General features: G+C 42.3%; 1 protein-coding gene across 2 annotated transcripts in view; it reads left to right on the top strand.

Moving 5' to 3' along the window:
* TRPM2 (transient receptor potential cation channel subfamily M member 2) overlaps positions 1 to 16,789 on the top strand; it is a 57,526-nt gene that overhangs the window by 12,906 nt on the left and 27,831 nt on the right. For both annotated transcript variants that reach the window (XM_060768019.2, XM_067465919.1), the window contains 11 exons: positions 1,301 to 1,481; positions 3,255 to 3,418; positions 3,835 to 4,015; positions 5,955 to 6,016; positions 7,348 to 7,548; positions 8,048 to 8,150; positions 9,641 to 9,762; positions 12,061 to 12,411; positions 13,712 to 13,849; positions 14,396 to 14,525; positions 15,598 to 15,743. In XM_060768019.2, the coding sequence (XP_060624002.2) occupies positions 1,301 to 1,481; positions 3,255 to 3,418; positions 3,835 to 4,015; positions 5,955 to 6,016; positions 7,348 to 7,548; positions 8,048 to 8,150; positions 9,641 to 9,762; positions 12,061 to 12,411; positions 13,712 to 13,849; positions 14,396 to 14,525; positions 15,598 to 15,743 (1,779 nt within the window). The remainder of the gene's footprint in view (positions 1 to 1,300; positions 1,482 to 3,254; positions 3,419 to 3,834; positions 4,016 to 5,954; positions 6,017 to 7,347; positions 7,549 to 8,047; positions 8,151 to 9,640; positions 9,763 to 12,060; positions 12,412 to 13,711; positions 13,850 to 14,395; positions 14,526 to 15,597; positions 15,744 to 16,789) is intronic.

Below are 16,789 nucleotides of genomic sequence, written 5' to 3'. Positions count from 1 at the left end.
CTTTCCTCCCTCCTTCCCTCTCTCCCTCTTTCTTTCTCCTTCCTTCCTTCCTTCCTTCCTTCCTTCCTTCCTTCCTTCCTTCCTTCCTTCCTTCTCTTCCTCCCTTTCTTCTTCCCTTGTCTTTCTCTTCCTCCCTCCCTTCTTTTTATTTTTCCTACCTGCGAAAAGAGAAGGTAGAAAGGGACATGATAACCATGTTTCCAGATTTAAAAGGGTGTCCCATTGAGGAGGAGGGTGAAAACTGATTTTCAGCTACTCTAGAGACTAGGACACAAGGGAGCAATGGTTTCAAATGGCAGGGAAAGAGATTTTACTGAAAAAGATTAGGAAGAACTTCCTGGCGAGTGGCATAGGTTGCCTCGGAGTGTGGTGGAATCTCCTTCTCTGGTGGCTTTTCTGCAGATGCTGTCTGTTGGGAGTGCTTTGATTGTGACTTCCTGCATGGCAGGGGGTTGGACTGGATGGTCCTTGGGGTCTCTTCCAGCTCTAGGATTCTATATCAGGAGTAGGCCTAATGGATATACTTTTTCTCTCCCATCCATTATCCCACCCACTATCTCATCCTGACCAAGACCAACCCTTTTGGGATCCAAACGTTTCCTGTCTTTCCTTCACTTTCTGCCTCCAAAAGTGAAGAGGAAAGGGAGGAAAGGAAAGGGAGGTGACTTGGGGAGAAACCCCCTTCTCCTGGCCCACCCACCCTGCCCCGGCCCACCATGCCCCGGCCCACCATGCAGCCCACAAGTATAGTCCCATGCCTGCATTATGCCAATACCGTAGAATAAATACAGATAAAACCAAGTTGTCCTGACAGACAACTTCTATCAGTCAAAAGATTGTTCTAGCTATGTGCTGTCACATTGATTTGAATGTATTGTGATCCTGTATCACGGTTTTCTTGGTAAGATTTATTCAGATAGGGTTTGTCATTGCCTTCCACTATGGTTTAGCTGATGTGACTTGTCAAAGTTACCCAAAAGGTTTCCATGTCTGAGGGGGGATTTGAAGCCCAGCCTCCTGTAATTCTAGTGTGAGCAATACATCACAGATCCACTCTTTCCTTCTTCACAGATTACTTGTGGGGGTATATTCATGCCCTGCTGTTTTCATGACTTCTTCTTGCAGTTATATTTCATATGAGTTTTTGGAATAGGTGATTGATTCTCAAAGGCACCTTAAGCACTTAATTATAATAGGAACTAGTGGTGTACTCGGTGTCTTATGAGGCAGAGCATTTTTGCTGAGTGGCAAAATTATGCTCTCACAGGTGCTCCTTTTATGTTTTGTTCTTTCACTACAGTATGTTCGCGTGTCCAATAGCACCCCACCAAGAATCATTTATCAGCTGATGACGCAGCACTGGGGTCTTGAAATACCCAACCTCTTAATATCTGTGACAGGCGGAGCTAAAAACTTCAACATGAAGCTAAGATTGAAGAACATCTTCCGAAGAGGGCTTGTCAAAGTGGCCCAGACAACAGGTGAGGCAGCATCCTGGCCCAAAGTTAATGGGAAAGGGTCTATGATTTCATTTATTTTCCTCAGTATTGGGCTTCCAATACAATTTCTGATCACTATACAGCGAGAATTAAAGCCAAAGTCAAATATACACGAAACTGGTGTGACTGATTCCTTTACCCAGGATAGTCCTAATATTCCAACCCCTGGGAATCCTGCTATTCACCCTCTCCTTGACTCCACACTCAATCCCTTTCTGGGCTGGGGGTCCTTCCATACAGCCACATTGAACTGGATTATATGGCAGTGTGGACTCAAACAATCCAGTTCAAAGCAGATATTGTGAATTTCTGAGTATTCTGTGTTATATGGCTGTGTGGAAGGGCCCTGGGTTGCTGGGCCTTTAATTGTGGTATTATAGTTAGATACCAGGAGACCACAATTTGTCCTTGGACAGACCTCATATTCAATGGGTCAAACCAATGATTAAGCTATTCATCCAGAAATGGAAAGGAAAAGCACGGGAGCGTGTATTTTGGTGAATTGTAGATTTGCATGAAGCCCATAGGAGTGGATCAACGACAAATCAGATAGGATAGGGTTATAGTTGTGTTGAAGTATTGGTATGTGTGGTCTGATTCCATTTCATGCTTGACAGCAAGTAAGAAACAGATTTAAGACAGTAACAACAAGTTTATTAACGCAGTGGCAAAGCATAAGCACTGATAATATCTCTGCTATGAGCTCCTCTAATATTATCTCAGAGGGGGTGACCTGATATTGCACCCCACCCATAAGCCTGAGATGACCTGCTCTGAGATCTGAGCACAATCAATAATGTCAGTATAGAGTTCTGGTTCATCCTACAGCTTTACTGGGTTTTAGGTTAGCTTCTCACTTATGAAGGAGGCACTAGGTAGATCTGACTTTGAAGCAGCCAATCAGAGATGGCTGTGAAAGGGGGTTGCAGGGGAACAGCTTCTGTAAAGGTTTCCTCCATGGTCTTCTTCTAGGGTTAGGATTTCTAATTTCAGAAAGGAGAAAGAACATGTATGGTGGCAGCCATGGACTTCCATGTCAACGGGAAAGTGAGGAACTACCCAGAGTGTCGAACCTATTGTTGGGATATAGTTTGGCATCTTCCATAAAACTTGTATTCACCATCCAACTGATAAGGAAGCCACCAGCTATCAAGGAATGAAGAGTGTGTGCAAGGGATGAAAAAGAGGTGGACCCACTGCATCTACAGCCTTCTTGACTTCCACCCATGCCCCCAAGATTAATGAAATGTAGATGGACCTCAGAGTGTGTTTTACTCTGTGCCTTCCATTATTTACTCTGAAAATCTCTTGCCATGAATATTGGTGGGGTAGTGCTGTGGTGAAAATTCCCAATGCAAATTGATTTTAATGGCCCTCCCAGCAAGAGCATTTCAAGGCTTTGATTAGAGTGCTCTCCAGTGGATTCCTTACGCAAAAGGTATTACTTTGACAGCAGACACGGGGGGGGGGGGGGGGGGGGGGGGGAGGCAGGATGCAGTCCTCCACCTGACAATGGCCTTGATTTAAAAATGAAATGCTTTCTTCCTCTTTCCTGCCAAGAAAAGAAATTGGAAAATAACTAAATTTGACTGGGACATCTAGCCAAGTACTTTCAATTTTGACCGGTTGCAATTGCTCTCAAGGATTTTAGATAGATTTGACATGTTCAACTTCTGTAGTCTGATGAGACTGGCAGTGTTGAGAGTGGTATGTGGTAAGGACCTGGCTTCATTCAACCTTTTTCTGTGCCCACAGGTGCCTGGATCATCACTGGTGGTTCTCATGCCGGTGTGATGAAGCAAGTTGGAGAAGCAGTCAGGGACTTCAGCATGAGCAGCAGCTTTAAAGGAGAGATTGTCACTGTTGGGATTGCCACATGGGGAACAGTATACAACCGTAGTAGCCTCATAAGCCCTATGGTGAGCCCAAATAGTTGTTAGACTATTAGGACTAAAGCAGCAAACCTATATATGAGGGCTAAGCAAAGTTTTTGATTCAATTTGGAAAGAACTTTGAGGAAAACATTTCAGCAATGCATGTGGATAAAGGCACAGGACCAAGATCAGAGTAGATGAGATGAATATAGATTGGATTGGGAATAAGCTAAAGAGGCATGCAAAGCACTGTTTTTAAGCATGGGCAGGGCATAGCTCACCTTTTTTGAAGTTAATTTAAATTCTAAATGGATTTTAAATACTCTTAATTTCTGGTCACTGATCTGAAAGCAAAAGCGATTTGCAGGTTAGACAAAGCTTTCTTCAAACGAGGATTAAGAACTCCCATAAATAAGCCTGACAGTTTGTGACTATTTTTCCCTCCACTTGGATGGTTGCAGGGTAGCTTCCCAGCTGAATATGTGATGGATGAGGAGACCCAAGGAAACCTTTCTTGCCTGAATAATAATCACTCACATTTCATCTTGGTGGATGATGGCACTCATGGGAAATATGGTGTGGAGATCCCCTTGAGGACCAGACTTGAGAAGTTCATTTCAGAGCAAACCAAAGTGAAAGGAGGTAATGGCAATGTAAACCAGAGATATCTTGTCTGTTGGATGGTTGTTTTTATATTGTGTTATGCCATTGCTGTTTTACTTTGCTGTTGCTGCATTTATGAATTTCAATGTGCTATTTTAACTATGTTGATTGGGCTTGGCCCCATGTAAGCTGTCCTGAGTCCCTTTGGGGAGATGGAGGCAGGGTACAAAAATAAAGTTGTTGTTGTTGTTGTTGTTATTGTTATTATTATTATTATTATTATTATTATCCATTAGGTCTTGCTGGCTTCAGATGAAAGTCCAGGGATAATAATAAAGAATAATAGCTTTATTTATTAGGCCTGTCGGTTTCGTTTCGTTAATTCGTTATTTCGTATTAAAATCGTTATTTTTTGCATATCCGAAGCGATATCAAAACATATTTTTAAACCCGGAAGGGTTTAAAAATATTGAAGCAGCAGCCCCATGTATTTTACGAGCTGAAGCTCCGCTCGTTAATGGCATGGAGGCTGCTGCTGAGCGCGCCATCCGGCTCTGGCTCCTCCTCTTCCTCCGGAGCCCATTGGATGGCGCGCGCGCGCTCACAAGCGGCCTCCGCGCGCCATCCGGCTCTGGCTCCTGCGCCCCCCTCCTCCTCCTCCTCCTCCTCCTCTTCCTCCCAGCTGGGAGGAAGAGGAGGAGGAGGAGGAGGAGGAGGGGGGCGCAGGAGCCGGAGCCCATTGGATGGCGCGCGCGGGCTCACAAGCGGCCTCCGCGCGCCATCCGGCTCTGGCTCCTGCGCCCCCCTCCTCCTCCTCCTCCTCTTCCTCCCAGCTGGGAGGAAGAGGAGGAGGAGGAGGAGGAGGAGGGGGGCGCAGGAGCCGGAGCCCATTGGATGGCGCCGCGCGGGCTCACAAGCGGCCTCCGCGCGCCATCTGGCTCTGGCTCCTGCGCCCCCCTCCTCCTCCTCCTCCTCCTCCTCTTCCTCCCAGCTGGGAGGAAGAGGAGGAGGAGGAGGAGGAGGGGGGCGCAGGAGCCGGAGCCCATTGGATGGCGCGCGCGGGCTCACAAGCGGCCTCCGCGCGCCATCCGGCTCTGGCTCCTGCGCCCCCCTCCTCCTCCTCCTCCTCCTCCTCTTCCTCCCAGCTGGGAGGAAGAGGAGGAGGAGGAGGAGGAGGGGGGGGCGCAGGAGCCGGAGCCCATTGGATGGCGTGCGCGGGCTCACAAGCGGCCTCCGCGCGCCATCCGGCTCTGGCTCCTCCTCTTCCTCCGGAGCCCATTGGATGGCGCGCGCGCGCTCACAAGCGGCCTCCGCGCGCCATCCGGCTCCGCGCGCCATCCGCCATGTTCCAGAAGCATTCTCTCCTGACATTTTGCCCACATCTATGGCAGGCATCCTCAGAGGTCTGTTGGAAACTAGGCAAATGGTGAGTTTAACTATCTATGGAATGTCCAGGGTGGGAGAAAGCCATTCAATGCTAATCAAGGTGACCATTACTGCAACATTCACACTTAGCCTGTTTGATCAAGAAAATTTTTTTTTCTAAAATGTTTTGTAAATAATAACGAAAATTCGTAAATAACAAAACATTTTTTTGGAAAGTTTTGTAAATATTTTTAATATCGAAACAAAAAAACACCCCAATTAAGAATCGAATTTAGAAACAAATTTTTTCTTGATCAAACAGGCCTATTATATCATTATGGCTTCCATGTTAGCGAAACAGTGAGGAGTTATCCAGAGTGCTGAATGTGTGTTTTTTAAAATAGTTTGGCTGATAAAGGGCTGCCATATAACACGTAGTGGCTTGAAGTTGGGTTCTTTATTGTGCTGTTGTTACTATTTGTTCATTGTTATAAATGCTAATTAATCAGTTTTCTTAACTGTGTTCCTGCAGTGATGATTACCAGCAGGTAGAACAGGACAAGAGCTATATACTTGGGTGTATATGACTGACTAAGCCTTCCTTTCCTTACAGGGGTTGCCATTAAAATACCAATTGTTTGTGTAGTTCTGGAGGGTGGCCCTGGGACGCTTGACGTAAGTACCCTAGAACAATTAGGTATGGGGGGAAACAAAACATGACTAAGACTTCCTGTTAGGTAGGTAGTATCTGCATGTAGACACTGCAGACATGCATAAAAATGCAAGTCATGCATAATTTTCTTTTTGACATTCATGAGTGGGCACATTGAGTTATGACTAATCTATGGGATATCTTTTTATCTCACTCTCAGAAAACAGATTTAGTGTTGCAAGAGATGTGAGAACATATGCTTTCATTACAAGATAAAGGTTTCCTCTTGACATTAAGTCTAGTCATGTCCGACTCTGAGGGGTGGTATTCATCTCCATTGCTAACCAAAGAGCCGGTGTTGTCCATAGATGCCTCCAAGGTCATGTGGCCAACATGATTGCATGGAGTGCCATTACCTTCCCACCAAAGCAGTACCTATTGATCTATTCACATTTGCATGTTTTTGAACTACTAGGTTGGCAAAAGTTGGGGCTAACAGCAGGTGCTCACCCCACTCCCCAGATTCAAACTGCCAACCTTTTGTTCAGCAAGTTCAGCAACTCAGCAGTTCAACCTGCTGCACTACCAGGGGCTCCTCTAGTTACAGGATACAAGTGTAATATTTTTGCCAGGGGCATCTGGTATGAATTTCAACTTCAACCAACAGAGCACAAATATTAGGTTGTACTATCTTATTATTGTTATTATTATTAATAATAATAACAATAACAACAATAATTTGTTACCTCCCTTTTTCGTGGCTCAAGGCAGGATATAACAAGGTTTCAAGCTTTAATTATCTGGATATATATGAATTAAGGGAATATTCATAAATGAGTTTCTCCAATTTGTTTTTCTTGCACATTCGCATGCAGAAAGGTGGCTTAAATTTGTCTGCTTCAGATTTTGATGCATGTCATAGCATTGAGCCGTAGAAGTGAAAGGGGTTTCAAACTGCATTCTACAAGTGTAGAGACACCCTAAGAGACAGACATGTTTTCCTTATTGTATCAAGAACTATAAGACCCAGAGTCCATTGTCTATCGGCATGAAGGAGGGATCCCTGGTGGAAGGAAAAGCACTGTAAAACATTAGATAGCATTGAACCATGGCAGTTATAGAGATGTCGAACTGCATTAATTCTACTATAGATGCACATTGAATCCAAAAAGGATTATATCAGACCTTTTTTCCAGTCTGGTATTATTGATTCCTTTATATTATTTTTATTATTATTATTATTTTCTGTTCATGTGTAACTTGAAAATTGACTCTGACATTTTGTATAACGGGTATACGGCATCAGTCTATTTGTTGTGATGGGCTCACAGACAGTCATTCTCTCTTTCTGTAGACCATCTACAATGCAATTACAAACGGCACTCCCTGTGTGATTGTGGAAGGCTCAGGACGTGTCGCTGATGTCATTGCTCATGTGGCTAACTTTCCCATCTCCAAAATAAGCATTTCGTGTATTCAGAGGAAACTGAGCACATACTTCAAGGATAGCTATGAGCAGTTCACAGAAAGCAAAATTGTGGAATGGACCAAGAAAGTAAGACAAATCAATCCCATTTTAGATTTCAGCTGCTGTCTGATGATTATGTTGTACCTTGAGCTGATAGGCAGTTCATAGCTTTATACATATGTTTGCACTTTAAATATACAGTGGACCCTCCACATTTGCTAGGGTTAGGAGCTCGAGTCCCTGCAAAAGTGGGGAAAATTGATTTTGTATATCTGAGAGAACATTTCTCTAGGAACCCTAGGGCCCCAACTACACTGACTAGTCAATGCAGTTTCAAACTAGTATTAAAGAAGTTGTTTCACTGTAAAGACTTTCTGTATATATTTCAGATTTCAATATTAATGTCAAAATATGTAGTATGATTTTACATAGGATTTGTGCTACATTAGAACAGTAAAGACAAATATGATTACATAGGAAATCCTTGAACCAGTTTGAAGCTCCAATTGTGACTACAAAAACCATATGGCAAGCACATTCAATTCTACTCCATGTGGTCTTGTATTTCTTTTGGCATTCCTTCCAGATCCAAGATATTGTGCGAAACAGGCAACTTTTGACAATCTTCAGGGAAGGCAAAGATGGGCAACAGGATATTGATGTGGCCATTTTGCAGGCAATGCTCAAAGGTGAGAAACGCAGTGAGCCTTGGAGAGAAGACCTCACAATTGTGGAGAATGTTGGATGTGTGATGACTTACTTATCTTCCAAAGTTTCTTTTTGTGGAAGTAGTTGGATTATTGGTTGGACTGGATGTCCTTGTAATCTCTTCCAAATGATCTGTAATGTCATTCTGCTCTAGTGTAAGTACTAGAGGCATGGACTGGCCAGGACCGGGGGATGACTTGAGTTGTAATCTGGACACATCTGGAGGATGATAGGTTCCCTGGTTTTACTATAAAGTGTAGTCTGAGTGATTTCTAGTATCATACTCTGAAACTTGATATTCCATACAGAAGACAGATGTTGAACAAATACTCAGAGGTATATAAAGTGATTTGGCACAATAATCCTTCATTTGATTCATTGTGTTTCATTATTAATGTTGTGGTTCACAGCAGGAAACTACACCTCCCACCCTTCCAAAAAAAACCAAAAACAAACAAACGTTGGAATACTCAGTCCAATATAGAAAAATGCAATAAAAACACACTGAAATGTCTACATTCCTGTTTAATCCCATCTATTCAGTGTCAACAAACAAGAATATCTTTCTTGTCCATCTTTAATGAATAAATATATAAAAATGTCTAGAATTTGACAAACCTTTGAATAGCTAGGGTTGTTGTAGGTTTTCCGGGCTATATGGCCATGTTCTAGAGGCATTTTCTCCTGACGTTTTGCCTGCATCTATGGCAAGCATCCTCAGAGGTAGTGAGGTCTGTTGGAAGTAGGAAAATGGGCTTATATATCTGTGGAAAGACCAGGGTGGGACAAAGGACTTTTGTCTGCTGGAGCTAGGTGTGAATGTTTCAACTGACTACCTTGATTAGCATTTAATGGCTTGGAAGTGCCTGGGGGAATCTTTCTTCAAGAGGTGATTTGATGTGCCTGATTGTTTACTCTCTGCTGTTTTGCTGTTGTAATTTTTGAGTTTTTTAATACTAGTAGCCAGATTTTGTTCATTTTCATGGTTTCTACCTTTCTGTTGAAACAGCTTTGAATAGCTATTTTGTCTGTGGAACAAAGGAGCTTATATTCACTAAACACCATCTATTTATAGAAGCAGATTTGGATTAGCAGTTTGAATCAGGACCATCTTTGTGTTGTCCTCAAATATGTTGATTTTTCTTGCATTTCTACCTTTAAGTTCTAAATGCATGTAAGTGAGCATAGCAAGAACCAGACCTATTTAGTCCAATATTCTGTTCACATAATATCCATGGAAAATCCATTAGTAGGATTTGAGTGCAGCTGCAACTTCCATTTTGTGCTCTCAAGCAACTAATCTTATTTTCTCTGATACCGAAAGTGATATGTAGCCCTCTAGACTAGTAATTGATGCAGCCTATCTTCTATGAATGTATCCAGTCCCCTTTAAAAGCCATCCAAACGCAAATGTGTATTGTGTGTTTATGACTCACTTTTAGTCCTGTTCTTATTTGTTCTGCTATTACAGCTTCTCGATACCGTGATCACTTTGGCCATGAGAACTGGGATCACCAGTTGAAGCTAGCAGTGGCATGGAATAGAGTGGATATTGCACGAAGTGAGATTTTCACTGATGATCATGAATGGAAGGTAGGGAGAGTGGAGATTATGTGTTGCCAGTGAACATGCCCTTTTCTGTCTTGATAATAAAACCAAGGAGTTGAAGTACTAGCCTTGCTTTGACTGCTGTCTTGATTTGAATTGGGAAGGCATTCGCATGATGTTGAATGCTTATTATTATTATTTGATACACAACAAGATTAGTATACACCAAACAAGATCACTATGCTGGCTTTTGTGTTCGATCACATGCCGGACACCTATAGGCAAACTATAGGCAAACTAAGGCCCAGGGGCCAGATGTGGCCCATTGGGTGCTTACCTCAGGCCCTCCTCATTTTCTCTGTCTTCTTGACATAAGGACATGGTGGTCCACCTCATCCTTATGCAGAAAGGATGGGGAAGGAAGGCATACAGCAGCTGAGAGCCCTCTGGAGGGCTCTTAGTCATTGCATGTCTTGCCCTCCTCCCGGCATAAGAATGGTGCAAGCAGTCCTTATGCTGAGAGGATAGCCTAAGGAAGGCACACAGTAGCTAAGAGCCCTTTGGAGTGCTCTCGACTATCGCTTGTCTCACCTTCCTTATGGCATAATGCTGAGAGGACATCCTGAAGATTGGGAGGAGGAGGACCATGGAGGAGGATTGGTGGAGTCACCACGTCTCGTTTTCCTTCCAGCATAAGGAAGGGGTGAGCAGCCCCATCCTTATGTGAGGAGGACAACTAGAGGATGACCTGGGTCCTGCCCCACCCCCACTTGGCCCCGCCCTCTCCCAGGTTCTCCCCCCCCCCCCAGGCCTGTCCCACCCAGCACATGCTCAGCCGCCCTTCCTCCCGGCCTAGCCCGGCCCTCTCAGCCAAGCCCATAATGTGGCCCCAAGGCAAAAAAGTTTGCCCATGCCTGGTCTAGGGAATAAGAATAATACTTATTATTATTGTTACTACTGCTACTACTACTCCTTTTTCTCCATGAATTGAGACCAAAAGTGTCTCACAACCATAAAGCTATACAATTTAAAAACTTGCAAGATATAGAATATAGATTGTCGAAGGCTTTCATGGCCAGAATCACTGGGTTGTTGTGTGTTTTCTGGGCTGTACAGAAGCATTTTCTCCTGATGTTACAGAAGCATTTTCTCCTGATGTTTCGCCTGCATCTATGGCAGGCATCCTTACAACCTTTGAGAATGCCTGCCATAGATGCAGGTGAAACATCAGGAGAGAATATTTCTGGAACATGGCCCTACAGCCCAGAAAACACACAACCTTACAGAATATAGAATTAAAATAGAATTAAACATTACAATTATTAAAACAAGTAAGAAACTGTTAAAAACAATTCCTCAAACCATGCAGCATATAGTATTTGAATTTTTTTAAAGAAAAGAAACAAAGAGGGGAAGCAACACAGCAGGAGGGTGGTTATGCCACCTACTCAGAAGTGCAGCTTCACACATCCAAGGCATTGTAAAAAACAAATACTTTTATCGTTTTATAGAATTGGTGTGAATAGTAATAGAAACTGTCCAACCTAATGGTTGCAACACTTGACAGCATAGCTATGTAGAATTCCTCTTGAAATGAAATTGTGCCTTACCTAACATCGATCTCACAGCTTACTATCCATGTAATAACATTTTTTGCTTGTGATAGCAGTCAACCTCCAGTTACTTTTTGAAGGGGGAAACTGTGTTACCATGGAAGGTTGTTATCTCTCAAGCATAATTTACCCATGTTTGTTGTCTTATCCCACAGGCTAGCATGCTGACAGAAGTTTGGCTTCTCGTGTATCCATCGCATTGTGCTAGAGAGAAAAAAAGCTATGCTTTGACAGCATCAGCATGCTCTGTTTACTTGGAGCTGCCTTTTAGTCTTCATATTTTGTTGAAGCATAAATGTGCGCTAGATAGGAGATATGCTACCTTTTCCTTTCTCCTCACATTCTTCCTCCTGCTTCCTGGAGTGAGTTACAGATCTCATCCAGTGGTCACCTTCCATGTCAGTGGAGTAGTAAATGAGTTTTATTTCAAACTTTAAAACAATTATACAATGCATTGAAATTTCCTTGGAGATACAGTCTGACACCTTGGGTAGCTCCCCTAAAATTTTGACTAATACCTGGAGTATCACTGATACAGAAGCAGCCAATTGTAACTGGTGCCAGATGCTGCAGCTGTTTCAAGCAGCTGCTCCTATTACTACATGTGCCATGTTTCCTGTCTTTGAGCTTCTTTTTCTTACTCCCTCTTTCCATTCCCTGAATAAAGCAGACTGGGTCAATTGCCCTATATTGATGCTCTTACCTTCTGGTTGTTTTCCCGATCCAACAGCCCTCCGATCTGCATCCTGTAATGGCAGCTGCTCTCATAGGCAACAAGCCAGATTTTGTGAAACTCTTTCTGGAACAAGGAGTGCGCCTGAAGGAATTTGTGACCTGGGATGCTTTGATCTACCTCTATGAAAACTTGGCACCCTCCAGTGTCTTCTATGGGAAGTTGCAGAAGGTGTTGCAGGAAGAGAAAGAGCGCTCAGCCTTCTCCAAAGTGCCCAAGATCCAGATGCACCATGTGTCCCATGTGCTGAGAGAGCTGCTGGGAGACTTCACACAGCAACTGTACCCCAAGCCGAAGAACACCGAGCAACACCGTCTCTCCATTGCTGTGCCTCATATCAAACTCAATGTACTGTATCTCTACATGCTAATAGCCTCTTAATCTGTCAGGGGATCCCAACCCATAAAGGGCTGTTCACGCTTCCTTTTTCTTTATGTAGCAGTAACCACTGTACCACATCTTAAGAGTAAATGGATGACCAGCTCTCAAAGAAGGGGTGGGAATATTTGGCCATGCAAATACTTTGACTGATGATTCTCTCAGCTTCACTGGGCATGGCCAGTTGTAAAGGATTGTAGGAATTGTAGATTCAGCCCTTTATATTTGTCTGTTTAACTTGTATGGATATTATTATTCACAGATTTAATTAATTTGCTCACTTTAGGAATCTCTAGATCGTCCAGTGTGGCTCTATGGCTGTTTTTTTTGGGGGGGGGGGCAGGGGGGGGGGTTAGGATTTTTTTAAATTTTCAAAACTATTGTAAATAGTGCTACACAAAATTATACAAACATTCAAAACATTTTCCATTGGTAACATATGTTTACATCATTTCCCCTCTTTCTATTTTGCCTCCCATCACTTTCTGCTTTGGCCCATCCTGTAGTAACTTTTCCTTTCGCTCATGTAGTCTTGGAGTACATAGTCTGCTAAGTATTTATACCATGTTTTTGTGTCCCATTTCTTTTGACCCTTCCAGCCTAAAGTGACTGAGGCTTTAATTTCATCTATCATGTAATTTATTAATCACTTCCAAACTTTAGATCCCCCTTTGCCTTCAATTTTCTGGAGGAAAAAATGTTTCTTGTTCCAATCTAATTTTATCCCCAATAGTTCTTACATTTCCTTCTTAATTATTTTATGAAACTTTTGTATTTTTTCACAATCCCACCACATGTGTGCCAACTTTGTTTTGGGGAGGTTCTGGTTATATGAGCAATTTATTTATCGTGTCATCAGCAACCAGACATTTGTATTACATTTTTAACAAAAACAAACAAACAGACAGACAAAACACAGAATTTGCAAGCTTGATAGTTGATTAAATGTCCTTTGACCAGTAGCTGGCCACTTGGAGTGCCTCTGGTGTTGCTGCAAGGAGGTCCTCCATTGTGCATGTAGCCTCAGGTTGCATTGCGGCAGGTGGTCAGTGGTTTGCTCTTCTCCACATATGAGCTAGTTATATGAGTTAATTGCACAGGAGTTCTATACCATTTTGTCTAATTTTCCATTGCATTTCCTTTATCTTTTAAATGTTTTATTTTATTAATTGAATGTATCCAATTGTCTATTTCTCTCTCTCTATGGTTAACTGTCAGAGCAATTGTTTTACAATCCAGATTTAATTACTGGCTCTTTTTTCTTCCGTAGGTACAAGGAGTAAGTCTTCGATCCCTCTACAAACGTTCTCCTGGACGGGTCACATTCACCATGGATCCTGTGAGGGATTTGCTTATTTGGGCAGTTGTCCAAAGCCGCAAGGAACTGGCTGAAATCATTTGGGCCCAGGTAAACTATCCTGTTCTCAGACCTCTTCCAGATATGATTTTTGGCCTTGTATGCTATTTAGTAGTAGTCTTCTAAATAGTAGAAATAGAGGATATCTTTTGCATATGAGCTAAGGAAGAAGACTTGGACTTAGTTCTTGCTGAGGTCTTCCTATAGCCAGGCTGCTGTTTGTGACCTCATGTAATTGAAAATTCTTCCATTCAAACAAACTTTTATTAAAAAAATAGAAACTATTTTAAAAATACAATTTATATTATTATTTGCACAAAAAACCCCACATTCGTTTCTACAAACCCACATCTGCAATCTGAACTGCTTTGGCTCAAAATAACACATAGATTTATCACTTCTGTGGGGACTAGGTTCTAGCTAGGGCACAGAGAAATCAGTAGGAAGCTGAGAGAAGCAAAGATGTTTGCTGATTTGCAATGGGAAAAGTGATCTGTTTTGAATCAACCATCCAAGACAGAGGACTTCTGAAGGTCACACGGTCAACCTGGGACAAGAAATACTGTGTTCTTGCTAACCTGAGTCTTTCTGCATCAGAGCCAGGACTGCATTGCAGCAGCTTTGGCCTGCAGCAAGATACTGAAGGAATTATCTAAGGAGGAAACTGACACGGATAGCACTGAGGAAATGCTGACCCTGGCAGAGGAATATGAACACCGAGCCATTGGTGAGTCTGGGCTGAGTTTGTAGACAGATGAGCAGCCCCTGAACCATGTTTCTGAGCCATGTTTCTACATTCTGGACTGATTCTTTTCTGATTTCATCCTCTACCCTCTGTTGACTTTTTGACGCTCACGGAACAAGAAGTTCTCTAACTTATTTCACACAGTTATACTTCTATTTCCACATTTCCATTCCCATCTACACTACTAAAATCTCACTACTGCCACAGATCCCAGGGATTCGGTTTGGACTGAAATGCAGAAATGTTACATGTTTTTCCTCTGGCAGAAATAATATGAACAGCAGGCAAATGTTTAGATCAAGTCTGACATTTCCCTACTTGATTCTGCTATACAATGCTTCCCTATCACTGTCACCACCACTGAATGCATATACTTAATTCCCCTTCTTCCTTGAACTATCAGTGCCAGGCAGCCCTACAGAGAGTTACAGTTTTTCTTTCAGCTGTAGAGTAGCAGTGACTAAAGCAAAGGTAGAAAAATAATTTCTATGAAAGACCAGAAGAAATATAGTTCAGGGGCTAAGCTTCCATTGGTAAGCCAAGCCAGTGGTGAGTCAGATCCAAACCAATGGTGTGCCAGAGCCAAAAGTGAGCACAGCCATAGCCCAAGTGTAGGTAGTGTTTGCAGCATTGTTTTTTATGGAATGGTATCACCCAAGATAAAAACAGATTAGTCATTACTATGAAGGTACACCTCCCACTGGTTCTTCTATCAGGAAAATGGCCGCCATAAAGCAGAATTCAGTGTACCTTTACTGTGCAGAGAAAAAAAAAACCTCTTGGATTCTGGAGGGCAAACAGCATTTTGTATTTCCATTGCTGAGAAAGATGTTTATATGCCATGCAATGTTTGTTGTAAACTTTACTTGCGGTAGCCCTTTAGCAAATTTTATTTGGGGGGAAATTATGAAGTTTTTTAGATAATCCAGGACAGGCTCAGCCTTAACTACTAAATCTGTACTAGGGCTAAAATGCATCTCAGCCTCTCAGAGAAATACTGGCATAGAAATGAAACAAGAATAATATATATTTTAATCAAAGTTTGTTCTTATAGGTGTTTTCACTGAATGTTATCGGAAAGACGAAGAACGATCCCAGAAGCTCTTGATCCGTGTCTCTGATGCTTGGGGCAAGACCACCTGCCTACAACTAGCTTTGGAGGCTAAAAATATGAATTTTGTGTCTCATGGAGGCATCCAGGTGTGATTTTGCTCATTTGCAGTGTTTTCACAACAGGCAAAACACAATATATTTAGACCCCTTCCACACAGCTGAATAAAATCCCACATTTTTTGCTTTGAACTAGAATATATGACAGTGTGGGCTCAGATAACCCAGTTCAAAGCAGATATTGTGGGATTTTCCATCTTGATATTCTGGGTTATATGGCTGTGTGGAAGGGCCCTAAGTTGGTTATGTATTACTAGTGCTGGAGAAATGCTTGCCTGACTTCTAATAATCATGCAATATGTAGTTCTTACACTATACATTGTCTTCCTTACTTGCTGTTATGTGCTTTCAAATCATTTCTGATTTATGATGACTTTAAGATGACCCTATCACAGGGGTTTCTTTACAAGATTTGTTCAGAGGAGGTTTGTTCCTCAGGCTGAGTGTGACTTGGCCAAGGTTTCCCAGTGAGTTTCCATGGCCAAATGGGAATTTGAACCCTAGTTTTCAAAGTTGTAGTCCAACTACTATAGCACACTGACTCAGATATGCATAGAAGAATCAGTATTTAGGGAAACATCACCCATGACTTACCCTTTAAATTGGGCTATTGCAACTATAGGAATCCTGAGTTATCCTCCCTTTTCTAGTCACATGATTTCTAATACTTTGAAAATAAAAAAAATTCAAAAATACTTTGAACAATAGTTTTTTCCCAGTTGCTGCTACTGATGAAGAGTTTATCTCTGTCCCTTTAATAACTATAGTTTCCATTACTCCAGGGAGAAAGAAAATCCATTACAGTAATTGGATTGTAGACCACTTGCAGTAGAAATACAACATGGTCAAGTGATGGAGAATGGAGTGGGGAAATATTACTTTTTTGAACTACAGCTCATTAAATTCAGCTTATCATTTGACTGGGATAGAGACTTGTAGGAAATAACATTTCCAAGCTCCTTATGTTACATGTTTCCCAATATTTCATGAGTAATTCTTCCAAAATAGGTGAAACAATAGTACATTCAACCCTCCAGCTTCCCTGGTTAAGGGCACAGGACTCCTGTACAAGTCGA

The sequence above is a fragment of the Anolis sagrei genome, chromosome 3 (assembly GCF_037176765.1).
Source record: "Anolis sagrei isolate rAnoSag1 chromosome 3, rAnoSag1.mat, whole genome shotgun sequence".
NCBI classification, from domain to species: Eukaryota; Metazoa; Chordata; class Lepidosauria; order Squamata; family Dactyloidae; genus Anolis; species Anolis sagrei.
Note: the sequence above shows the minus strand (reverse complement) of the source record. Positions and strands in the feature narration are given on the sequence as shown.